The following is a 25,939-nucleotide window of genomic DNA, read 5'->3' on the forward strand; positions in this document are numbered from 1 at the left end:
ACCTTGATCGAGTCTTGTAACCACGAAACCAGCAATAATTTGAAAATCTAAAAAAATACTTTAAATGCAAAGTGGCCATCACCAATGACAAGATAGCTGGTAATTCAACCCTGTGAGATTTGCAAAACTGGAGCTACGGGCATGACTTGTCCGTTACAACTACTCTCGAAGAGAATAACAGTCGTATCCTGTGACGATGCCACTGAGATAACGAACAATCAACTACCAAGTATCTCCGGGTTTTTTTAATGTAATAGTGATTATAATTTAAAATATTTTTTTATAATTATTTTAAAATTAAAAATTATTTTTTTATAAAATACGGTTTCAAAACATTACCTGTTAAAAATCATTTTCGACAAGCTCCCTTGATTATTACTGATTTATTTTTCATGTGTTTAGCTGTGTATTAAATCCAAGTTATATGAAATATAAAAAAAAATATTGGATCATCAAAAACTTTTTAGATCATTATTAAACTAGGTACAATGAATTAAATTCAAGAAATTTTGACTTGATTGTTTAATTAACCCGAGTTTTAAATCAACATCTGTGATAGTTATTCTAACATGATCTTATCGACTAAACAGATTTAAAAAAAGAAAAAATCAAAAGAAAAAAAATATATTTATTTTAATCAACTTGCTAAACATATGATTTAATTATGAATCCTATTTTATTGAATTAATTAATTAATTATTTATTATTATAATATAAAATATAAAAATTAATTTATAATCAGTTAAATATTAAATAATAAAATTTAATAAAAACTTAACAAAATAAAAAAAAAACCAAACAAATAAACAAATGACCACCAAACAAAGCCATGTGCCTGTATAAGAAAGTCCAGGGCTAGAGGCGGCCGACGAGTTCGAGCCTCTACTTTTATTTTCATTTCATGAAGGGGTTGTCCTCTCTCTTATTTATTTATTTTTTTAAAAAAAATAAGTTATTCATATAAATAGTTAAACGGGTCCCAGTTTACGTTGAAGTTGTATTGATAATTACCTTCTTGATCCATATAAAAGACTAACTTTTGTCTAGTTATCCGTGGCAAATATTTATCTTATCCCTTGTTTTCCAAATTTAATTGATTGGCGGGGAAAAAAAACATAAAATTCTGGTCATTGACAACCGGACTCGGATAAATCATTCAAAATTGATGAACTTACAACTTTTTAAATACAAGAACTTAAAATCAGACCCTTTGGAAACCCCCCCCCCCTCCCCTCCATGCATCAATATTGTTTACGATTAATCCAATTATTACTACTTAAATGACATGATGTTTAGAAACGCGGTTCAACCTGCGTTTTTAAAAATTTTAAATTTTTTTATTTTTATTAAAATGTAATATAATTTGTACTTTTTGATCGTTTTGATATGCTGATATCAAAAATAATTTTTAAAAAATAAAAAAACATCATTGACATGTATTTTGACACGAAAAATTATTTAAAAAACACCTGTAACCACACTGTCAAACAAGCTCTTACTATGATTATTGAATCCATTATTTTCGCTGTGAGATCTCCCGATGTTAATGCTTTTATGAATTTTTAGAAAAATAATATTTCATTCGTTATATTTAAAAAATGCAATTCATAACCTTTTTAATTTAATTCTGATAGTATAAACTATGGCAATCATTGATAAAGGTAAGCTAGGCAGGTATTTTATCACTTTTGAAGTCAACTGACCAAATATAAAACAAGGGCGAGCAAGAACTAGTTTAAAGGATCCGATATGTTGTTGGAGGGATTACTTTTTTTTTTACAACAATAATTTTTTTTTTAGAATATCAAACTTGTAGGGAAATTCTGGAATCTCTTTATTTAACTTTTTATTTAGCTTAAATTTAAAATTAAACCATTTAATAATTAATTTAGTTGACCAAGTTGTTATGGCTGATCTAAAAACAACCCAATCGGTTATTAAAAAAAATTTAAGGATAAAACTGATAGAAAAGCACCTTTTAACCTAACTCCTTGTCTGGTCTAAGTTTAAAATTAAATCATGTGATAGTTTTTTGATGCGACTCAATTGACTTGGCTAATCCAGAAGCAACCTTGCTAACAAGTAAAAAAAGTACAGAGGTAATCTAAATGGTCATTGAAAAAAAGTATGGGTAAAAAATTAAGAAAAAAAAATTACACTGTTTTTTTAGTGTAAAGTAGTTTTCTTATTGAAGTGGTATTTCTGAAAAGTTTATTATTTTTCAATATTTAGCAATGTCATAAAAAATGAGTTGAAAAATATTTTTCAGTGTTAATTCATGCCATAAAAAATAAGTTGGAAAATAACTTATTAATGTTTTAATTTTATTTTTCAAGTTTATTGACCAAATCTGACATGTAAAAAAATTAAAGCATGATGAAATTGAAGAAAATAATAATTCAATTTTTATATTTCAAATAAACAAATAGCAAATGAAAGAACGATAATCAAATTTAACAGATAAAAAAATTAAAAGATGATAAAAAAAGAGTTTTTAATCTCATAAATTATTTCAAATAAAACAAATAATAATTAAAATAATAAGAATCAAATCTAATAGATAAAAAAAATTAATTAAGAAAAGAACAATAAAAAGACAAATAATAATAAAAAGAATGAGAATGAGAATAAAAATTGATATAAAAATCAAATCAAATTAAATTATAATGGACGAAATAAAAAAATCACAAAAAAATTAAAAATAAAATATATATCAATAAAAATAAATAAAATTTGATATAATTAATAAATAATATGATATTTTTTTATGAAAAGAGAATAATAATCTTAGAAAATATTTTTCTTTCATAGGAAATATATATTTAGAGATTTATATGAAATAAATGCAGAAGTGAAATGAAAAAAAAACTGAATTGAAAATTAAAAAAATCTCTGTGGTTCATCAATTTCCAACTTTTGTAGTGATGTTTGGGAGTGTCGTGATAATTGTTTTTTAAAGTGTGTTTTGTTTGAAAATATATCAAAATAATTTTTTTAAAATATTTATTAAAGTAATTTGAAAATACTAAAAAAATATTAATTTTAAAAAATAATTTTTTTAATTTTTTTTAAATATTTTTGAAACATACAAATAATCAGCTTAGCATAGTAATGAAATTTTACACATGTAATTTGCATATCCAGCAAGCTGTTTGGCTTTTGGGTTTTGGCCGGAAATTGACCCGCGGTTCTCGAAATACGCCCACCACCCTGTTGCTGCCCACTTCGTGAATTCTTACATACATGACGCATACACAATAAAAACGAAAAACAGATCTCGAACTCCCTCTTCCTTCTCTAAACCCCAGGGGGGGAAATCACTGAAAGGGTTTCCATACATATCGAAACAACCAAAGCTTCTTCTTCCTGTTTTACAATAATAATTTTATCATGTCCATGTCAGAAGCATGCGTGATTCTTTTTGCGATCATGCTTTTGCTAATCAGCTCTAAAGAAGCGGCGTCGTTTCAGTCGGGATCCCGTTCGATCCTCCGAGCTGTAAGCGGCGAAAACAAAGCGGTGGCTGATTACGCTATCGATTTGAATAGCACGAATTTCGATTCTGTTCTTCGTGACACCCCCGCCACTCACGCCATCGTTGAGTTCTTCGCCAACTGGTCAGTTACTCTCCATCCCAAATCACCTAACTGTTACATTTATTTATTTATTAAATGAAGTGGTTTAATTTTCAAAATTTTTAGTTTTGAAATAGGAAATTGTTTATGTATTAATCAATAAAGCAGTGATTTTCAGCACAGAACTATAGATGAATTTCCTAGAGGGACAATCAAGAACTGAATTGTGATAAGCTTCTAGAGAGTAGTGCAAGGATTAAAATTTCTTTTAATACAAACTGTACCTTTTCTGCTCAACAATTTTTTAGGAGCAATGTGTTCGTTAGTTTGATCATACCACAAGATTCCATCATTTACTGAGTTATATCCCATCGAGGAAATAGAAAGACAGTTATAGCAGAAAAGGCTGTTACTTTGAGGTGTTGGTTATGTCTTCTTTGTTTTTTCATACTGGCTTCTACAATTCAGTTTGCAGAATTCAATGTACTGAATTCAGTGAAGATTTTGCAAAAAAAAAAAAAAAAAAAAGACACTGAATACTGCTAAAATAAAAAATTTGTAATGCCTTCCCTTTTATGGAAGCACTGTAGAATTTCCCCTATCTGAACCAATATAGTATTTAGTTTGGAATCCAGCTGTTTGACAAAACATGAAATGTGAGATTTTTCAATTGGATCTGTTTTAATCACATATTAATCAGTTCCTTGTGCCAATTCGTATTGTGTCTGTTAGACTTTCCATAAAACATCTTGGTTATATTTGATGGATTAACTGTTGAATATCATATATAGAGTAGCTTAAAGAAAGGTATCGAAACTGAGAAAATGATTGAAAGAATACAGCAGTGGTGCAATGAATATAATTAACGTTTTATGTCTGTTACAATTATTAATTTTGATACTTGCTGCTGCATTGGAGTCAACTTACTATTCATCACTTTGTGTATTTAGCAACAGTTCCAAGAGAATCGAGTTCTCATAACCTCATATAAAATTTGATATCTTCTCTTGCGTCACTGTTTCAAAGCTCCCCCCTAAATATTTTCTCCGCATGATCCACAGTCTATCGTAAGGTATAATAGAGTAATGTTGCTTATGCTGGTTGCTAATGTAGCCTGTACCATGTCATCAATTCGTGTTGATTTTCCAGAACTGAAGAAGAACTTAACAATATTTAAGCTTTATTTGTTTTGGCTATCATTCCTAAGACTAGAACCACTTCTAGATTGTTTTTTTGAGCTAGTCAGCTCTCACAGGCCACCTTGGGCCCCTCTGTTATAAGCTTAAAGGGGATATAAAATTCCTTCTTCAGTTCATGGTTTAAAGTGGAGACAGCCATTTGGTGCACTGATGTTTTAAGCTGAGAGGGACAAAAGTATCTTCCTTTCAGTTTACTGTTACTTCCCTGATGATCACTACCCAGTGGTTCATGTGAGTCAATTTGGCTCTGTGTTGGTTTTTCCTGATTTCTCCTTCATGTCAATTTGGCTTTGTTGAAATTTTGATATTTCATGGGACGATTAAACAATTAAAGATTCTAATCGCTTAAACTATACTAATAACAAATTGGTAAGCTGATTAAGTAATCTTTGGCATAGTTATGAGATTTTCTTCATTTATCCAATTCATTTTACACACACACACATATAGAATCATGTATCTGCTGGCCAAATTTTCGTTTGTTCTCTTCTTTGTTGTCTACTACTGGATGTGTTGGATTCTCAAAACCAGGTTACTCTGTTTGTATGCGTAACAATAAATTGAATATCTACTTTACTCAACCAACAAAAAATTATTAAATTGTCAAATCATCAAATAATACAGCACCATATTCTCATGCAGATTATTTTTTAATCATATCTTGTTAATTGCAAAACCCCTTCTCTCTACATGAAAAGAAAGCATCTCTGCATGCGTGGTGAAATGCCAGTTATTACATTTTCTATATGATTGGTGTATTGCTCATGTCTTCATTTATACAATATCATTAAGTTATATGACTCTGTTTCCTCTATGTGCAATCACTGTCTTTTTCAGGTGCCCTGCTTGCAGAAATTATAAGGTATTGTATCTTACTTTTTTGAATTAGCAGTTTTTTTTTCCTTTCTTATTCTGTGAGCTTCAAATGTGCAGCCCCATTACGAGAAGGTTGCAAGGCTTTTTAATGGGCCTGATGCTGTGCATCCTGGCATTGTATTGATGACAAGGGTGGATTGTGCTTTGAAGGTATATATATACTGTCTTCTTGATTTTTTTTTTATACATGCTGTGGTCTTATTCTACTCCTTTCAAATTATTTTGCAGTGCACAGAAAATTACTTGTTTCCATAAATACTTAAATTGGGCTTTCTTTGGAAAACTTTACATCTGCACAAATTTAAAAGAGAAAAAGGACGAAGGCTGTATGTGTATTTTATTGTATGGAATAATTATAAGAGTGTCATTTGTTACAGCACGTCTGGATAATGTATTTGAAGGCAATACTTTAATTGGTTTTCCAATTCTTGTTTTCATGTCCTTGGGATGTCGTGTATCCCTTCTCACAGTGTCCTTTACCATAACCCTAGTTACATGTCGAAAGTTGGAATGCTGTGTACTAAGCTTTTTTTTTTACTTTTCTAAAGAAATTTTTTTTTCTAATCTTGAATGGACTATCGCTATGGTCTGGGAAGACCATTTCATCAAGTGTCTCTTGAAACTCCATGTTTTTCTAATTGACAAATATATGTTCATTTGTCTTCGAAAACTTTTATTGTTAGTCATTTGCAGTTTTATGGAATTTCTAAAGGTGGCGAAAGGATGAAATTAGTAAGGACCCAGGCTTGATAAAATAGTGTTTCAACTATATCAAATGATTGGTGATTTGCGCAAAAGATTGTAGTTGATCATATTGGCACAAATGTCTTCTGACCCCATCACACTATTGGTTTAGCTTTCTCCTATCAGTGATTCTGTTTGTAAAGTTTCTGATCTCTTAGCTCTATTGCAGTCTCAATTGATATACATGGGATACTTGGTGATTAGTCCTTCTTTAACTTGTTTGGCAGCACAGATAAACAATAAACTCTGTGATAAATTTTCTGTGAGTCATTATCCTATGTTATTTTGGGGTCCACCTTCTAAATTTGCATCTCACGGTGTGGAACCTAAAGAAGAGAAGAGTGAAATACGCATGATTGATGATGGACGGACAGCTGAACGTTTGGTTAGTTGGATCAATAAGCATCTGGGCAGGTATGGGATACTCCTAACTATCACTTGTTTAAGTGAAATCTTCATATTGTAATTTACATACCTTTACTTCAAATATGTGTGATGTTAAAATATATCAATATCGTGCCTATTAAACACGGTCATGTATCAAATTTCTCTGTAAGTAGAAAAAAAATTGGATAAAAATTGTATTTTCCATGTAGTCCCTTTAGTCAGTTGATTTTTTTTTTCTGTGGTATTGCTAGTAGGAAAATGTTTCTATGTCATATTTTTATTGCATTATGTTTGCTACATATGCACGTGATAAATTCTTTTGTTAATTTTGTGATATAAGTGCTTAACTACAGTTTAGGTTTATCTTGAATATGTAAAATCAGAAGATGCTGTATGTGCTAGAGTCACCCACAGCTTGTGCCTTGTGCCTTTTATTTTTTATTCAGAGAAATGGGCTGTTATAGTGCATTGACATATGTTTTCTTATCATCTTTTTGTTTTAATTGAAATCTGTTGTTAAAAGTTTCTGATTTTGGCAATGTATGCTTTATTGTTTCTGTAATACTGGATGTTGGCTTTATCCCTTTGCCCTGGTACGACCTTCATGATTGTTTGCAGCTCATATGGCTTGGACGATAAGAAATTTGAAAATGAGCATCTTCATTCAAACACATCAGACCCTGGACAGGTTTCTGTTTGCATAGTTCAGATTTGCTTTGTTATTTTTAATAACAATAATTTCATTAATTTAATATATTAACTTCTATGCTGCACAACTTGTGAAAGATTGCACGTGCTGTGTATGATGTTGAGGAGGCTACAGCCTTTGCCATGGAGATCATACTCGAACACAAGGTAGACATTTCCCCTCTGGTTATGTTTCATGGGGGCGCATGCTCGTTTGCACTGTCTCCTTTCTCCACTCATGATTTAAATGCTTGTTCTGCAGATGATCAAACAACACACTCGGGTTTCACTCATTAAATTTCTTCAACTTTTAGCGGTTCATCATCCTTCAAAGAGGTAAAGACCATCTTCTTTGAATGAAACTTTCCATGCTCAATCCAGTAATTACTTCGTTCATCTACTCTAGATTATTTGTATTAGGTGCCGGAAGGGAAGTGCAGAAGTGCTTGTGAACTTTGATGATTTGTGCCCACCAGATATGTGGTCACCTGACAAACAAGAAGTAGTCAGTAATGGCAAGGGCATGCTAGGGAATTTCCAGATTTGTGGGAAAGAAGTTCCTCGAGGATATTGGGTAGGTGCTTTTCTCTTTTGATAATATTAAGCATTAGCCTACCATAGCCAATTTAGGATTGAAGTGTAGTGTAATCGAATTGAACTATTTAGGCATGTTTTGACATGAACTGACAGTGGTAGCATGTATATAGTTTTGGCTGATGTATTTTGATATTTTGGATAGTGTTTAAATGTATGTAGTTTTTGCTGATGGATTATGATGTCAAATCTACAATTATGTTTCATGGGGGTGCATACTCATCTGCATAAATGAGTTTGGAAATGGTATCATTTCAGTTAATTTCAGTGAGATAGCTGACAATTTTTGAACTAGGACTTGCTCTGTTAAATCACCATATCTTTAAAAATTATTGTCTATGTTTGTGCTTTGTTTGGGCTGTTTTTTTTACCTCCCTCTAGCCATCGCTTCAAATAAGTGAAACTTGGTGGAACATAGTATCATTTTATTCATTGCTTTCAATATTGTGGACAGCATCATAACATTTCTGTAGCTTTTCAGTAATTTTAGTGTTTGCAAGGCACTCATTCATCTATACAATAAGAGCTAGTTCGTGAATCTTCAAAAAATCCATTCTAATGCAGCTTCCATCATTTAGTTTTTGTGTAGTCCTTGTAGTTTTAGATTTTTTTTTTTGAGAAACTGAAGATTTGTTTGTGAGATCAAACAATGATGTATGTCTAAATTTTGTTGAAGATATTTGTTACTGCCTTTTCTTTCTATGGTTAGCTTATACCGGTTTGTGCCATATGTTTAACCATGTCTTGTTTCTTGTTACTTCGCAAATTGCTAGATTGATTTTAAAATGGCCTTGTGTGTTCTTTCTCAGATGTTTTGCCGTGGCAGCAAGAATGATACCAGGGGCTTCAGGTAACAACCTATTCTCCTTCATTCAATTATTTACAGGACCAATACTTTGTTTAGTATGTTTTAAGTTTTGATATAGCAACTTATTCGGTTATGCATACACTTGAGACAGCGAGTTCATGTGTAATAGTGCTACATTACTTGATATGGCAAGGCGCATCCAACCTAAGCCTAACCTATTCTTTTGCTAGTCTTGTATCTGTTCTTGTTGGATTATTCCTCATAGCGAGTTCTTCAGCTTGCTTGGAAAGGCTATGTATAGTTCATAAATGTGAATCATATATTGTCATGTTCTGAGGCCAATCATCTCCATTGTACCATCACTTGTTAGTTGTTATGGCCGAAATGGAGGACTGATCCACTGCTTCAGTTTTCTGAACATTTTCCAAGATCATAGGCAAAAAAAAGCAGATTTGCCATCAGATGCAAGAATCATTCCCTTCTACTGATAAGCATTAGCTCGCTCTCACCTCTGAAATAGCAAATTTAAAGTGCATGGCAGTTTAATTTTTTGGATTGGAAAAGAGCATAAATTGCTTTAACTTTTTGTGTGCCATTAAATATGCGTATGAGTGTGGATTCTTATGATGGCTTCTATCAACATGTTTATGAGATGGTATTTAGTATTTGTTGCTGCTTGAGGCATATCTTCTCTTACAAAACAAGGCATATCTGTTGTCAGTAATATAAAACTTGGCATCTTAAGTAGTGTTTTCTCATACCATGGAAACCAAACCCCTGTTCTTTTGGAACAACTATAACCGTTATAAAATTCCTCTACAGTTGAATTGTTTAACAAATTATCTTCCTTGATTGCTTCATTTGCAGCTGTGGTTTATGGGTTCTACTGCATTCACTCTCTGTGAGGATTGAGGATGGAGAGAGCCAGTTTGCATTCAGAGCTGTATGTGATTTTATCCACAACTTCTTTATTTGCGAGGATTGTCGTCAACATTTTTATCAAATGTGTTCAAGGTAAAAACAACTCAGAATAAGTTAGCTTTAGGCTCTCAAGCTCCTTCCAACTTATATAGGCTGTTTCAATTTGCAGTGTCACCGTCCCTTTCAACACATCCCGTGACTTTGCCCTTTGGTTGTGGAGTACCCATAATAAAGTCAACAAGAGATTAATGAAAAAAGAAGCTTCTCTAGGAACCGGTGACCCCAAGTTCCCAAAGGTTATTTGGCCTCCAAAACAGCTCTGCTCTTTATGTTACCTCTCTCATAACCGGAGAGAAAATGGAACCATTCAAATAGATTGGGACATGAATGAAGTTTACAAGTTCTTGACTGGTTATTATGGCAAAACACTTGCATCTTTGTACAAGGAGAAGGGTCATCTTGGGGATGAAGTGACTGATGGGGCTATTGTAGATCTGGTGGCCTCAACAAATGCAGTTGTGGTTCCTGTGGGGGCTGCGTTGGCAATCGCTCTTGCTAGCTGTGCATTTGGAGCGCTTGCTTGCTGCTGGCGTTCACAGCAAAAAACCCGGAAGTATGACCACCAACTACACTCTTTAAAGAACATTTGATATTAATTGGGACGATAAGTTTTTTCAAATTTGATAAAAAGTATTAACCGCAAGTTTAAAATGTTCAGGTGATTTCTCTTATTTGTTTTCCTTCCCCAATATTTCAGGCCAAGGAGAAGCTGGAACTAAGATAGTTAAAAGGACAAAACTATACACGGTCATTAAGGTGCCCAGTCGGGTTCAATCAGGCTCTGAATAGGAATCCAGATTACAATCTCACTGACCTGCTTTGAGGTCCTGCTCTGTACCATATTTTGAAAATTTCCCTCTGAGCACGCTTTTGGATTGTACAGATTAATATTATAATTTCAGTCTTACAAGCGATCATTATCTCTCTCTCTCTTTTTTTTATTCTTTTTGTCTTACTTTAAAAAACTGCAATGATCCACGGTTTAGGATGGATTTTTTTTTTCTCCTGAGGAAAAGGATGGATCTTATTAAGAGATTGAATCTGCTGTTTTAAAAGGGTATGACCGTTCCCTATATCCGCAGGATTTTACATTTGGCATGAGAGATTAGTTCAGTGTCAAGTTTTTGAACACAAGTACGATGTGTTAGCTCAGAGTCTGCGTTTGCTGGTGTGAATCTTTTCTATCGAACTTATTTTTTCCCTGTGAATTATGTGGTTGAATTATATTTCTTTACAGTGGATTAGGCCTCTTCTATCCATGGGACTCTTGGACTGTTACTAGTTTAGCTGATGGACAACTTTGTCTCAAATCATGCGGTGTTATTGCGAAGAGATTGGATATCAAATTCTAGTTGCTACGTATAAAAAGAGAGGCTTGCCCTCGTTAGGTAAGCAAAAATTAATGGAAAAGAAAAAACTGATTTTGGAGTTTTAAGAGGAAGAGGAAAGCAAAAATAACAGATTAACAGAACAAACTAGTTTTTATTTCCAGCGGCAATTTAAGACGTGTAAGAATCTTTCCCATTCAATTTAAATCCTTGCATTATGCTTCGCGTGCCTGAAATAATCATATATTATCAGCATATTTATAGACATTCTTCACTGAAACTTGGGCTCCATCATCACAACTAAGGTCCCTTGTTATTATGATTATTTCAGGCACGCGAAGCATAATGCAAGGATTTAAGTTCTTTGCTTTCTCCTTTATTAAAAGTTTGGAAGAAACTACCCAAGATTGGTGATATGGGGGGTTTTTGTCCGGTTATGTGGGCTTCGCAATCCTCATCTTATAAAATCATCATGATTTTTAGTGATGAGCATAACCAACTGCAGAAGTTCTTTCCTAAAAGACAGAATTGTAGGAAAAAATGAGTGTCCATAATTCGGACTGCTCCCATTTGGGAAGCTTTCAAGTCCCCCAAGAACAACTAATTTGGTTTCCCCTGTTACAGATATGAATCCAGAGATTCCGCAATCAAACTGAACGAAAATAACAGAACCAATTTATATTTGAAGTAGAAGTGCTATGTCAGCTTCTTCTTTCTCTCGTTGATATGTATATGCTAAACTACTAGAAAACCAAACGGCAAGCCTTCAAACATGAGCAAGTATATTTTAGTTGTTGATAATTTGACTTCCAATTTCTTCATATATATGTTTGTATATACAGTGGAACTTATTTGGCTGTACAGGGTATTTAAATGATGGAGCAGCAAAGAAAATGCATATCTAAGAATCTAAATCACAGTTGTTTTCCAGGGAACCATTGTTTGTTTATCTCCCGGACAACAATAAGACGTTCTTTCAGAATCCAGAACCCATTGAACTTTTCCCAGTGAGAAAGCACCTTGGAAATTTGATCTTTCTTTCTTTTTTTTACAGTTGACAATGAAACTATCTCCATCTATCTTGAAACAAAATAGTAACTTGACAATTGGCGGAGTCTAATGAACATTTATTATATGTGGCCGAGGCTGCAGGGTTGAATGCTCAGCATCTTCATCATATGAATGAATTGATGAATTTGGAGGCGCCTAATGATCAACAACATAACCAAAAAATAGGAGAACCAAACTTGATGAGCATTGAGTCTATAGTCAGCTCAACATCTTATCTTAAATGTAGAAAAGAAGCAAGGGTTTGTATACTGTGGCCAGAACTCACCTGATGGAGGCGGCGACGCTGGAGAGCAGTTAGTGCTTTTAACATGACATAGATTGGAAGAATAATCCCAGCAATTCGTAGAAATAACAACTGTCAAACAGAGCAAGAAAGTGTAAGCCTATGCTTAGCACACATGATTTTCATCAACGTTTTTTCCAAATAAAATAGTAATCAACTTGTTTTACCATAAACACTGGGAATGAGAAATTGTTGGTTCCATTAAGAATGAGAGGAAGAGTGTGCCTTAGAATTAAAAGAACCATGAACTGCAAAAGAACAAGACGAGTAATCAGATTATAGAACAACACCATGACGCAACAAGATTTCTCTTAAAAAAATATTTAAGAACATTGTCTGATAAAATAGAAACATAAACTTCTGAGAAATGAATGTCCATAACATGTTGTTGTGTCTCTTTCATATGTCAAAGTTCGCCAGGAAAATATCCTCTATAATTTGATCAAAGAAAGCAGAGAGACTTACAATCACAGCAATCAAGCGACAGTAGATTGTGTTTCTTGTAGTTGAAGCTGAATACTCATAATAGTCAGTATTCAGGAAGTTATGTTCAGATGAGACCACTGCTATGAAGCGAGGACCATTTAACTCCCTTCTAGACGTCTCCCAATTTCCCCTGATAAAAATGTTGGAGCACATTGTTGAGGTTCTAGTGAAATGGAAAAACAATTAGACAAATGTCATACAAAAACCAAGAAGCACTCCAGATTACCTAAAGTTCATTGGAAACCCAATTTGGAACAGGGGTGGTGGTGCTGTATAACCAGGCTTGAACTCCTGAAACCAATCCAATTTATTATCATTAAAATTATGGTTCAATTTGTTGATGGCAAAGACTAGAGCCTCTTGTAAACTATGAAGATTCCCTACAACCAAAGAATAGTAACTAGATTGAAGCTATATGAAAGAACGGAACACACCTGGAGGCATATCTCACATATAGTGTTACCCTTCTCATTACACCACCTCTGTATACACCTGCGATGAGCATACTGCAATATGAAGAACCAGTCAGACATGGCAAGCTACAAGTGATCACTACTGAAGGCCAAGTCAAATGACTGTAAAAGAGACATGTTAAACTGGAACAGTTGGCAAAAATCATATATAGACCGATGCATACTCTATCTATATGACATTCTGATATTGCAAGCTGGTTTAATGACAAGACAAACATCAACTCAACTTTTTATATTTAGTATACTGATCTTTGTTTACTGGAAACAGGAAAATACCTTCAAGTTTTCTTGTCTGCTAAACAGTAAAGGGAAAAAAAAAAGCAATGTGACAACATAAGGGAGGAATACGATCAAAATACTAAATCAACACCTTCTAGAATACGCCAACAAACAAATCCCTGGGGGTAGATTATTTAGGTATACTTTTCAACTATAAACAAGAAAACTCAGGTCACCTGGCCCAAGTTAGGCACGTCTCAGTATGTTTTTCAACACCAAACATGCAAATTCAGATCAACCAACCCAACTTAAGAACTTTCAGCCTCAGCTATAAGCTATCTACCAAACTTTCCATTTTCCACCAGGAAAATAAGGAGCGTGTCAATGTTGATGGGATGGCATGTCTATAATGATCATGATATTGACTGTTTTTGTGGCTTGATGTTGCATCAAATAAGATGTGACCTGCTGTAAATGCCAGTTAAGCACGAACAATGATATGGGCTTTTCAGACACATCTCACCATTACCGGAAGCCTATATGAATCAAATTATCAGTAAACCAAATAATCAAACAGTCCACTTACACGAGGAAAGAAAATATTTGGTTTGGTCTTTTGGGATGAAAGAAGGTAAACCTTCTGGCGGATAATTATCTCCCCAAAAGGCGAAACAATTATCCAGAAAGGCCTAAGCATCAAGTTTCAAACTTAATGACTTCCACTCCGAACTAGTTGGAAACTTGCCTTCAATTCCAAAGTTGATAAAAAAAAAAGTATCAAAAATATATTTAGCAGTTAACTAACACTCGTTCTCATGTGCGTCAAAAGAACATATAATTCTCCAAAATCACTAATATGAATGATTTTTTTTTGGATTGATAAAAAAATAAAAGCTTAACCAACCTTCAAACTACCACAACAAGAACATGGTGTCTCCATATTAGAATCTTCATCCTCATCCTGGCATATCCTGCACTCCACCAATTTCCTCGGAGTTGATATATCCCCAAAATCCAGTTTCTGGAAAGATTTATCAATTTTTGTGTCAGACGCTGTGGCTTGCATCGACAGGTTTCTGCTCTCAATTGCAGCTTCTAAGGTGGATTCAGTTATCAAACGATTCACCAGCAATACAAAGTGATCCCCCATCCTCCAATTCTCAAAGACAGCCAACAATTGATGAAATCTCAATCAATGTTCAGGAACTCCAAGCCCAAAACCAAGCTGTTCTTCTCCACTATAGTCCCCTTAAAATAAAAAATCACTGTAGTTGGAATAAAACAAGGAAAATTTGAAGGTAAGTACTATAACAAAACAACCAAAAAATCGTTACAGAAAAAGAGGATGCAAACATAAAGAAGGAAGGAAAGGGGGCCGAGAGCGAGAAGTGAGAGACAACTTCGTGAAGTAAGGCTTTAACAAAACTGGCAAACAAATAGGATCACGCAAAGAGACCAATAATCACAAGAAATGGCAAAGACCCAGTTGAGGAAAACACAACTATAAGCATTAAAAACGCACAAAAAAAAAAGAGAGAGAACCCAGAAAGGAAAAGCGCAAAGACAAAAGAGCAAAAGAAAGAACCCTCTCAGATGCAACAAAAAGGACAGGACTTTACCAATTCAAGGACTAAAAGGAATAAGCATCAGCAGAAGAAAAGGTGATGGAACGAAAAAGATGACAGAAAAAGTAAGTGTTTAAGAAAGGAGAAACTTGCGTACAAGAAGGGGATCGTGATTTCTTGAAGCTAAGAATAGGTCTTACAATGAAGCAAGAGATTGAGTGAAGGGAGTAGAAAATTTAAAGAGAGAATCCATTCAATCTTACTGTACATTAAAAAAGCTCCTTCCTTTCAGCAGACAAGGAAGACCACCTCCCTCTTTTCTCGCAGTCCCAGACGGGTGAGTTTGTTTGTTTATAGTTTAACATGTTCATGACTCTGGTATTTATATACTACACCACCAAAGGTCCATTAAGTTCAGTGAATTACAATACATGCAGATGTAACTAGTTAAGTACTTTCTGACTAGCTGAAAGAGATTCCTCCCTTTTTTTTTTTTCTTTTTCTTTTTTTCCTTCAGTAATCGATAAAGCTTTCCAGACTTCGATTATTTTTAATGAGTATGCCTACATTTTAGATTTTGAATTGTACAGAACTGTTTTGTGGATGTTTTCATAAGTAATATCACATTAAAATATGAGTATTTGGGATGTAAATTTTCAATATTCATTTTCTGAAATTGTCATGAACTTTCCTGTTTTATTTCTAGCTATCTTTATTTATAATATCTTAATGATCTAAAATTAACTTAATTTGATGGAAAGAGTCCCTGTTTTATGTTGGGAAGAAAAGGGTTCGAGTCAAAAGGTAAATATATATATATACACACACTCATCTCTAAATCCCATTCCATCTCTAGATTTTATCTTTTTATATCTAACGTAAATGTAAAATAGGTAATATTATTATCAGCTAAATGATTAGCCTTTACATTTACTAATTTTTTTTACCAATAAAAATATCCTGATATTTCTTAAAATTATAAAATCTAGCTTCAATTCTAAGCATAGATAATAATTGGATAGATTAATCGAGTTAATTCAAAATAATATTATTTTAAATTTTTATTTAAAGCAAATCAACATTGTTTAAATATTATATTAATCAACTTTAATTTAATTTAATTTAAAATCTAACCTAAATCTAAAGTTTAATGAACAGATCACAAATTTAAATTACAACGTCCCGTTAAATAACACTAATATTTTTGAAGGTTTTAGTTTTTATATTTTAATGAAAGTAGGGAAATTAAAAAGTTGTTTGAAAACATGTTTAGAATGATGTTTTTTAAACATTTAAAAATATTTTTACTTAATTCTTAATTTTTTTAATATATTAATATCAAAAAATAATTTTCTTTTTAAATAAATTATTTTAATAAAATTATTTTAAAAAATAATCACTATAATATTCACACAGCATTTTTATTCTTAGTCATGGTCGAATAAGAAGAAAAGGAAAAGTATTATCGCGTTAAGACCACGTTGATGATTCTCTATTATATCTCCCTTTGACTTTTTAAACCGTTTTTGCCGTTAACATAACGACACGGCCCCACGAGATATTCAAATTCTCCTCCTCTTACCTCTTCCTCTCTTATGGGGTTATTTTGCTATGCTTATTTATTTATTTATTTTCTCGAGCTCGGTTTTTTTTTTTTTTTTTCATTTGTAGGTTTTTAACTGTAGATGGTATTTAATTAAAAAAAATAGAATGCCATGCAATCCTCCTGTGTTATTTTTGGCAGTGCCATTGAAAGGCATATTCATAAATTCAAGGTATGCATGCTGCCCCATGTCCAAAACGATAAAATTAATGCCGTATGAAACGAAACAAGACATATATAATACCTAATTCTTTGAATTTCTTTCAACCCAATATTCATTAATTACAAGCTATTCAATTTGGGTTTCTTAGGCCTGGTTATCCATATTAGACCATTGACTTGCTGCTGCTTTTTGACCCTCTAGCAGCTTCCCCTGTTGTGCGTTTAGATTGTATTCCATAATTTCTCGTGATATGTCGTGGATATATCAGATTAATTTTTTTATTGAAAGTTAAAAAAATATTCCATTATTGTTAACATATTTTTTTAAATAAAAAATAAAATTATATAGAGATTGATACGAGATAACATGGTTTAAATTTAACTTTTCAAGTTAAAAAATAATTTGAATGATTAATAAAAATATAATTTGATTTAAAAAATTAAAACATATCCTTCTTAAATATTGAGATGACAAAAAATCCTAGCTAATCTAGCTCATTAGCCAAATTTATTATCCGAATTATAAAACCATGATAAGTCCATGAAAATCATATAAAAAATATTAAATTAAAATCTTAATCAACTTAATATTAAAGGATAAAATTGGAAAAAAAAATCAATAAAAAAAAGATAAAAAATTGATTCAAACAAATTCCAATTAACTTATCAAAACCAGGTTTTAAAATTGAGATAAATTTTAAAAAAAATAAATCAAAATAAATTATAAAATTTAATAATTCTAAATTCTAAAGAATGAAATTAAAAAAAAAAGAAAAAAAAAGTTGATGACCAAATTCTAAAAGGACAAATAAAATACCAAGATGTGTTAACACGAGACACGGAGCTTGGGAGCCCGCAATTCATGACCATATGTATCTCTATTGGTTGGGTTGACAAATGACATTAGAACTTAGTTGGCAGCCGTTCCATCGAAAAACAAAAAGAAAAAGAAAGAAAGAGAGAGCAAAGAATCATCCAATACCCAAGCATGAGGTCAAGTCATGACCCACCCCCATTTTTCTTACAGGACTCTGTGACATAGTCTATTATCTTTCGTCCTTTAATTTCCAGGCTTGATTAGCATCCAAGTTGAACGGTATTGGTGCTCGTGTGCATAGTTTCTTCACGATACCTCTTTTTTTATAGCCTGGAGCAATAAACAATAGGAAAGTAATGCATGCATCGGTTGACAGTATAATCACTCATTTTTCGTCGGAAAACTTAAAATCAGTTATACCCAAAGTAGATGAGACTTGGTTGAACAACCCTGTTAAACCTCTACTGGGTATGACGAGCGCTTCAAGTATTTCTATCGTGATTATGGACTTCAGTTGACTTGTCCTGTTATGATTTTATTAGTTTCGTTAAGGATCGACACCAACAAGTTTTTAGATTAATGGGATATGATTCACATGCTTGACCGATGATACGGCAAGCTGACTCCATAAAGGCAGAGTGGGTGAGCTGATCATCCACCGTTTGCCTAAACTGGAGAAGTAGTTTGGCGTAAATAATATATCAGTATATTTAGTCGTTTGATGTCTTAATTACTGCAGATAGTGGGGCTCCAAAATCCATTTCAATCGTCATCTGTTCTTTCTCTTAAGCTAACGGTGCCGACATTCATAAGTTCAAACCCAGAAATCCACAGCCCGTTTTGCAGGAGATAGAATTGCTGAGATGAACTCCCAGAGGCCACTCCAAGCTGGATGATAATTACTGAAGAAATTAGTATAGAAGAAAAGAAAAAAGAGTACCTTAACAACTGGAAAATCCAAGTGGAGAGACTAGTGTTCTAATTGACTTGTGAAATGATCAATTTCAAGCCTATTGTTCTTAAATCACTACTTGAAGTTTGGATCTATATTTTTCACGGCCCTTCTGCCACTATTAAGCATGATCTTGCAAAATCGTGATGCAAAGGATGATATAATTGCAAGTGTAAACCCAGTTCACATGATATCACCGATTCATAAATCACGCTAATCATCATGGGCAATTCGTCGACAATATGATGATTTAAAGTTTAATAATTATTGCTCATTATATTGCTCCCGCTCCTCGTAAAATATAATTGTGCACACATTGAGGTTTAATATAAGCAATTCAGAATAAATAATTAGTATCAATTAAAAAACAAAATTTGGTTATTATTACGATAGTGTGAGGAATTCCCTTCAAAACAAGCGCCAAACCATAAAAACCATTAGGGGCATCCCGCCACTCTTCCTAACTTGTCATCCCGTGTTCTTACTGTAACTAACTTCAACACCTCAGCAAATCCCATTTCTCCACGTGTCAACTATTTCCCGCCAACTCCTTCCTTCCCAATCCATACGCGCTTCTCTCCCCCTCTCCCGGAACCATAACAAATTAAGACCATGAAAACACAAATCTCCAACACCTCTATCAATGGCAGTGACCAAATTCTCCTCCTCTCTCCCCACCGAAACTCTCCGTGAAGCCGCTGTAATCCTCTCAACTCCGGCAACCTATCAATGTCACTAATCCTCCCATTATTCTCCGATTCTTTAATTCTACACTCCTCTCTCCCTATGATACTGCGTTCGCTCTATCAGGCCGCCAAACCCTCTCTCTCTCTCCTCCAACTACATCTATCTTTCTTAAACACGTTGTTCCTTGCAAGATTAAGCTGGGTAAGTTTCCCAGACATGCATCACAATGACTAGCTTGTCATTCAAGGCCTCCAAGGGATTCTATTGGAACCAGAGAATGTATAGTTTCTTGGATGATGATGTTGAATTTTAAATGAGAACCATCCTTGGGGATTATGCTTCCACGATTGCCTATATGGTAGTTATAATAGAGTTAATTTGTATTAAAAAAATAGAAGGTAGCATACTATAAGCTATCACCTCGCAGAAACTACCTTGCACTTGAGAGCCCAAAGCATATTGGGACTCTGTTAGCCAAAGAAATTTAAGCAGCGCCCAAAGGATGGGAAGTGTCATACGGATCATGAGGAATGACCATCATGGAGGTTGATTTGGACTGTAACCTGCAGAACAAACCACTAAGTACAGAGATTAAACAAAAATATTTTTAGCACTATACAAGAGTAACAAAGTACATTTCAATGGCTATGATCTCCAACTCAAAATGGAACTTCGCCCCATCTTGGTTTCTTCCCCTAATAGGGGATACAACAAACTGGAAAAAAGAACCTAATCTTACACTGATTTCTACTACACTACACTTGTAATCGACAACGATGCATCATTCTTGCCACTACTTGTAGAACCTATCTTAACACCTGTACAGCCACTGCTGCATTTTATTGGCGAGGATATCTTCGCAAACACTTCCTCCCTTAGGGGGCAGTTTGCATATAGTATCCAGAGAACGAGACACAGCAAAACTCCTACTGAGATCAAGCCCAGCCCCGCATTTACAATCTTCAGATAATGCTCCAATGGAGGGCAATGACTCGAGGTGATTTCTAGGAATGTGTCCCTGACAAACTTGCAATCCTGGAGGCTGAGCAAAACCGGGGTGTAGTACTCAAGAGCATAGCTTTCGTTAACTGCTGCCACCAATTGTCTATAGATGTCAGGGATCACCCTACCAACAGTTGTGCACAGCCCAGATGATGAAACCATGCAGGTGTAGTTCTGCCAAACCTGAAAATTTAAACAAATAAATGGATTTCAAATTTGTTCCATGAATACACAATAGGCGATCAAGTAGTTTGCCATGAACTTAGTGTCTAGACTTATTCTTAAAATAATCAAGGCCAGAAAAGCATAAAAAACTCTACATGGCATCAAAAGGCAACAATCATTGTCCCACTTCTTTTCTCCTCCCAACATCCCGAGTGTCCAGTCTGACAATTATGTAAAGTTCATAATTTTCTAACTCTGAGTGAAGTAAAGGACTGTGACCAAGCATCAAATCAGTTAGAAGCTCATACTTCAGATAAACCAAGCAAAAGCCTTGAAGATATTGATGCAATGTTTTGTCAATTCATATGAGATTTCACCTGTTCATGTGATATTATAACAAAGAGGCTTGAAAAGTGATCCATAAGTTTAATCAAAATGTAAAAGCTCTGAGACACCCCCACGCCCTCTTCCACTTTTGTTCTCTCCTGATTTAATGGTTAGACTCACGTGTCCAGTTATAGATTGAAAGTAGCAAATTCTAACGAGGTACTGTACAAAGTTAAAACTAAATATCAGCTACTTCATTTTTTATGTGAAAACTCCTTACCCGATACTGATAAAATGAAGTGACTGAATTTAATTTTACTCATCAACCACGACCACATCTGGTACAAAAAGTATTAAGTGAAAATCTCATGAGCTATGATGACAAAATTCCAAGTCATCCCATTCTGTATGTTGAACTTATCCTCCAAGCAGAACTTATTGGTTAATAAGGATCAAGAAGCCACTACTTCAATTTTAGGCAAGTCCAAATTAAGATGTAGACAGAGATGATAGACATACCACAGATGCATTTGCCATAGACACCTCTCGGGGCTCGCATTGACGATCTTGATAAAGCGAGTCAAATGGGTAGCACAAAGGAGGCATGGAAGGTCCAGATTGGTTATAATAATTAAACTCAGTCTGGGATGGATTTGCATTTGCAAATGTGTATATATAGGTATTGACAACATTTACAATATCAGTGATGACTTCTTTACTCTGGACGAGTGTGTTGTTTGTTGTTCTTTGGTCAACACAAGGAAGAATGCTGCTAAGAGCAGATGCTGCATGGGGATTTTCCACCCATTCTTCCATGGCCAAACAGGTGTCAGAAATCGCACTGTTGCAAAAGCACAAAATACTATATTTTAGTAGTTGAAATAAGATTTGATTGTTCGATACACAATTCCTTTTTAACTGAATAAAAATTCCATATGCAAGTATTCAAAAGCAGCAGCAACAAAGCCTCAAGTAATCAAAATGCATTTCACAAAAATCAACATCATATTTATCGTGGCACAATATTGAAGGGTGCCTCAGGCATCATTCAACTAGAATAACTTCAGAAGACAAGCAAAAAGGAAAAGCAATCATAAAATCATACTGCACAAGAAAGAACTCGATCATCATTGTAAATATAGCAGACTACACAAGTAACAAATAATTTCATAAGCTATACAGCAGGTATTTGTTTATGATTACATGTGAAAGGGGTTTATAGTAAACATGATGCAAAGCATAGTAAATTTCAAATTATGCACACAAGCAAACACAGCATAACGTTATTGATGGACATCTCTCCATGTAAGATCCAGATTATCAGTATCTTACTTGTTGAGAAGAATAAAAACTCCACAAAGAATGAAGGTAACCGCCACTAACAACCACCCACTCACTACAAATCTGCAGCAATATGCTTGTGATCAGATACAAAAATGAAAAGCATCCAGTGAGTAGATGTTAATATTATTGCTAGAATACATTATGCATCCAACAAAGACAAAGGTAACTTACATATGAATTGCATGTTGATGTCCAAGGATAGACAACACTGAAATAAAAACATGTCCATCAGTTACAAGCAGGAAAGAACTGAACAGATGAGAAGTAAAATGAGTTGTCAGTCAACAAGGCTCCATTGGAAATACTTACAAAAACCAAGCAGAGCCAGGATAAGCATCACTGCAGCCACAGTAATCAATGCTGACCGCCTGCAACAATAAATTCAGAACCAGCCCATTAACATCATGAATATTAACAAAATACCTGGTTGGTAATTTATCAAGGATTCAGATACATACACAGCATTGAATACTTTCACTATTTTTCCAGCATTTTCACTAGTCTTCTCTGTCAGTGTATCAGCGGCAGCATTGAGATCCACATTCAACTTGTCAATATCATCCATGACGTTAGAAGGAAGGACAAGCTGGGCTATATTGATGGTCTTCGCAAGGGATAGATACTCCGTAACATTTTTCAGGGTTTGCACAGTGTAGTCTGACTGGTTTACAACATATTTCAGAGTATTCATAGCTTCACCGTGAAAGTCATCCTGCCCAACACAGAGAAGGATACATCCAATCCTGGAAAACATCAAAATAAGGCATCAGGAAGAGACACAGAGAAAAGGTCAATGCATTGGTTCAGAAATAGGAGAGACCTGATTTACTTTATGACATTGAAAATCAGTCATGAATGACATGGTAGATATTTTAGAAATAGAGTATTACAGATACACACACACATATCTGCTTGAAATATGGTTCAACTCTAATCATTTATGCAATTGCCCAAAAAAATTACAAACTCTAGAAACTACAGTTTAGAACAGACAATTAACCACCCAAGTTTCAGAAACACTTAAGTCTGCACATTAAACTTCACATATAAAATGGATTCATTTGAATGATGGATTAGAAACTTCAAATAATGATGGTAAAGCGTCAGATGGTGGAAATTTGACATTTCTCTCTCCCATAACAAGCCAATTAATTCACATCAAATGTGATTCTAAATCAACATAGTATCATAATTTTTCAAATATAATATTGACAAATGATGACAAAAATAAGCATACAATATACTTCTCCATACTTTTATATATGCAATAAAGCAAACATAAAAACCATCAAGTGGTAATATAACAAACAAAAGGCCAGAAAAAATTGAAGAAAGGCTATAACGGTAGAGGTAAGTTGGCAGTTAAGATTATTACGCTGCGGCACAAGTGAACAGTATAAGCATTATAAGAGAAATCCTTTGAGATCGGCTTGATCCTTTGTCTTTAATGTTAATTCTCCATTTGAAGCAATGATGTGCTACAAGGGCAAAGCCAAACAAAAAAAACCAAAGGAAAGCCAGAATAAAACCAGCAGCACCTGTGAAGCCAACAGACTGCAGAAAGTAGGGTCAGAACCGAGAACACTGAAGAATAAAGAACAACTTTTCCAAATTTAAGTACAGCACATAAATATGGACATTAAGAGATGAAAATAGTCAAGAAAAGGTGCTATACTAGCACTAGTAACCAAAGACATTAGGACTAAAGTGAAAGCACACAAGCACGCTGATAATTTTCATTCAACAATTCTAATTGTCACAGTTACTTATATCTGATCTTTAATATATGAGCAAATAACACAGCTTGCCTCCCACAAGAGCTGTACTGAAAACAAAGACAGGTACTAACACGCTAATAGCCTTGTTCCACGGATAAATTTTAACCATTCACTCTTAGAAAGTTGTAGAACCAACATTGCCAAGTTAATTCGACACTGTTGATAAACAATAGGTGAAGAAAAGTTCGAAGATTTTCTTCCCATGGATCTAAATAATATACTGATGCTTTCCGATTCAGAACACAACGGCAATTCTAACATGCCAATTAACAGATCAAGGTAACACCTTTTCGTTAATTCTCATGGTACTCATTTTCTTTTAACCACGATCTCAAAGGGTGACGTGATCGATCTTATCGTAGTTGTATATAAACTGCAACATTGATATAACGTAAAATAGAACAGAAACAAGACTTACAGCCCAGTAATGGGGATCGGTGATGTTCCAACCTCCTCGATAATGCTTAAATCCGTGAAGAATGTCCGGTCGATCTGTCCTCTTCGCCGCCAACACAAGTGTGTTATTAGACCCGTAATCAGAAGGCCCAGGTGCTTGTGCAGCAGTCTCCGAGATTCCATTTCTAAATGGCCCTAAATTATTCTGCCCTGCAAGCACGACAGCATAGCCGGGGAAAAAAAAACCATTACATGATAATTCATGCCAAAATGCTTAATCTAGTCTATTGCACATGCTCACGGTCATTTGCACAAGAAGTAAAATCTCGTCCCTTTCCTTATAAGTAAATAGCAAAGAGGGCTATTAAATTAGTAAAACAAAACCATTGATACCCCATTTGGCTGGCAAGAAAATTCGGCATCTTTAGAAAAGAGTGCACGCCTTGCACAGAAAGCTCAGTACTTACTGGCAAGCTCAAATTTCAGCCGAAAATGTGCATATCTGGTATGCAAATAACAACTTTGTTTTAGAGTAACAGGATCGTACACATTATTGAAAATCAACAAAACCCAGATAACAAATGTGGAGAAAGGACAGCAATATCGTTAATTTCCCAAATGAACCAAGACACCAGATTGCACATTACTGAAAACATACCTAAGATATACTTGAGAGGATCTTTAGCAGGCCCATTTTCAGGCAGAGCTAAAACAGAGCAGCTCAAAGAAACAACAAGAAACAACAAACCAAATCTTGGAACCAGGAACATCTTCATGCTTTGCAGCGAAACCAAACTCTCTCTAACACCAAAAGAAATCAAGAAAACCCATTCCCAAATATCTTGGCCTCTCTCTCACTCTCCAAGTCTAGAGAACTCAAGAAAAGAATCCAAGAAAATAGAGACAAAAAAAAAAGAGTGGCGTGTTTATTCTAGTATGTGACTTATCATTCATAAGAGGAAAACAAAATAGAGGGAGGGGGCGAGAGAGTAAAAAAGATGTTCCTGGTTTGCAGCTAAAAAAAGCTGATCCTCACATGGGTAGAGGAAACTGAAAAAGCGGGTGTGATTGATAACTTAACAGAGTCGTCCTTCTCAACCCCTCCATTATAAAGCTTACCTAAGCTTGCTTAGTGCATTAACTAAAAGCACAGTGCTGCTTCTTTTTTTATTATGCACATTAAGTTATTTATTAAACTACTTTCCATGATTTAGTATCAGTTGCTTATTTATAATATCTACTTTTTGGAGTTTTTGCATCCTTGACTCACCTCCTCAGATTATTATTAATGACATACACATCCTTGCTACAGCATCCAAAACATTTCTTTGAAAAAAAAAAACAGCGTTTACCAAACCACTTATAAGGGCTGCCATGTCTTAAACCACTTATAAGGGCTGCCATGTCTTGACAAGATTATTATTATTTAT

General features: G+C 34.2%; 3 protein-coding genes across 7 annotated transcripts; 1 reads left to right on the forward strand and 2 right to left on the reverse strand.

Annotated features, from left to right (window-relative positions):
* Window positions 1-3,158: 3,158 nt before the first annotated feature.
* LOC133697800 (sulfhydryl oxidase 2-like) lies at window positions 3,159-10,777 on the forward strand. The gene is made up of 12 exons (XM_062120581.1): window positions 3,159-3,617; window positions 5,612-5,636; window positions 5,708-5,800; window positions 6,627-6,808; window positions 7,400-7,469; window positions 7,568-7,636; window positions 7,731-7,804; window positions 7,889-8,042; window positions 8,872-8,912; window positions 9,738-9,884; window positions 9,961-10,404; window positions 10,549-10,777. Exons 1-12 carry the CDS (start codon window positions 3,391-3,393, stop codon window positions 10,568-10,570), a joined length of 1,548 nt encoding a protein of 515 aa, XP_061976565.1. The 5' UTR covers window positions 3,159-3,390; the 3' UTR covers window positions 10,571-10,777.
* Window positions 10,778-11,964: 1,187 nt separating this feature from the next.
* Window positions 11,965-15,677, reverse strand: LOC133696454 (uncharacterized). Of its 5 annotated transcripts, none has more exons than XM_062118640.1 (8): window positions 15,540-15,677; window positions 14,616-14,976; window positions 13,454-13,525; window positions 13,246-13,310; window positions 12,999-13,149; window positions 12,701-12,781; window positions 12,516-12,605; window positions 11,965-12,385 (listed from the first exon to the last, which is right to left on the reverse strand). In XM_062118640.1, the coding sequence occupies exons 2-8, from the start codon at window positions 14,859-14,861 to the stop codon at window positions 12,296-12,298; spliced, it is 795 nt and encodes a 264-aa protein (XP_061974624.1). In that variant the 5' UTR covers window positions 14,862-14,976; window positions 15,540-15,677; the 3' UTR covers window positions 11,965-12,295. The 5 variants fall into 5 exon arrangements, with proteins under 5 accessions (XP_061974624.1, XP_061974623.1, XP_061974626.1 ...); XM_062118639.1 differs by having other exon boundaries at window positions 15,545-15,675; XM_062118642.1 differs by having other exon boundaries at window positions 15,434-15,629.
* A 4,411-nt stretch (window positions 15,678-20,088) lies between these two features.
* On the reverse strand, window positions 20,089-25,685 carry LOC133697569 (uncharacterized). The gene is made up of 9 exons (XM_062120209.1): window positions 25,168-25,685; window positions 24,532-24,719; window positions 23,711-23,889; window positions 22,794-23,078; window positions 22,645-22,703; window positions 22,507-22,543; window positions 22,324-22,395; window positions 21,511-21,832; window positions 20,089-20,682 (listed from the first exon to the last, which is right to left on the reverse strand). The coding sequence occupies exons 1-9, from the start codon at window positions 25,283-25,285 to the stop codon at window positions 20,248-20,250; spliced, it is 1,695 nt and encodes a 564-aa protein (XP_061976193.1). The 5' UTR covers window positions 25,286-25,685; the 3' UTR covers window positions 20,089-20,247.
* Between the last annotated feature and the right edge of the window lie 254 nt (window positions 25,686-25,939).

The sequence above is a fragment of the Populus nigra genome, chromosome 6 (assembly GCF_951802175.1).
Source record: "Populus nigra chromosome 6, ddPopNigr1.1, whole genome shotgun sequence".
NCBI lineage: Eukaryota > Viridiplantae > Streptophyta > Magnoliopsida > Malpighiales > Salicaceae > Populus > Populus nigra.

What these genes read in the sequence shown, in the direction of transcription:
- LOC133697800 (XM_062120581.1), top strand. Translation starts at nt 3,391, where the DNA reads ATGTCCATGTCAGAAGCATGCGTGATTCTTTTTGCGATCATGCTTTTG. An exon ending in GGGTGGATTGTGCTTTGAAG is followed by an intron (nt 5,801 to 6,626) that starts GTATATATATAC and finishes TTGGCAGCACAG; the next exon opens with ATAAACAATAAACTCTGTGA. An exon ending in ACACATCAGACCCTGGACAG is followed by an intron (nt 7,470 to 7,567) that starts GTTTCTGTTTGC and finishes AACTTGTGAAAG; the next exon opens with ATTGCACGTGCTGTGTATGA.
- LOC133696454 (XM_062118640.1), bottom strand. Translation starts at nt 14,861, where the DNA reads ATGGGGGATCACTTTGTATTGCTGGTGAATCGTTTGATAACTGAATCC. An exon ending in TATGTGAGATATGCCTCCAG is followed by an intron (nt 13,311 to 13,453) that starts GTGTGTTCCGTT and finishes GATTGGTTTCAG; the next exon opens with GAGTTCAAGCCTGGTTATAC. An exon ending in GTCGCTTGATTGCTGTGATT is followed by an intron (nt 12,782 to 12,998) that starts GTAAGTCTCTCT and finishes GTTCTTTTGCAG; the next exon opens with TTCATGGTTCTTTTAATTCT.
- LOC133697569 (XM_062120209.1), bottom strand. Translation starts at nt 25,285, where the DNA reads ATGAAGATGTTCCTGGTTCCAAGATTTGGTTTGTTGTTTCTTGTTGTT. An exon ending in TCCTCTCAAGTATATCTTAG is followed by an intron (nt 24,720 to 25,167) that starts GTATGTTTTCAG and finishes TCGTGCTTGCAG; the next exon opens with GGCAGAATAATTTAGGGCCA. An exon ending in GTGAAAGTATTCAATGCTGT is followed by an intron (nt 22,704 to 22,793) that starts GTATGTATCTGA and finishes TTATTGTTGCAG; the next exon opens with GCGGTCAGCATTGATTACTG.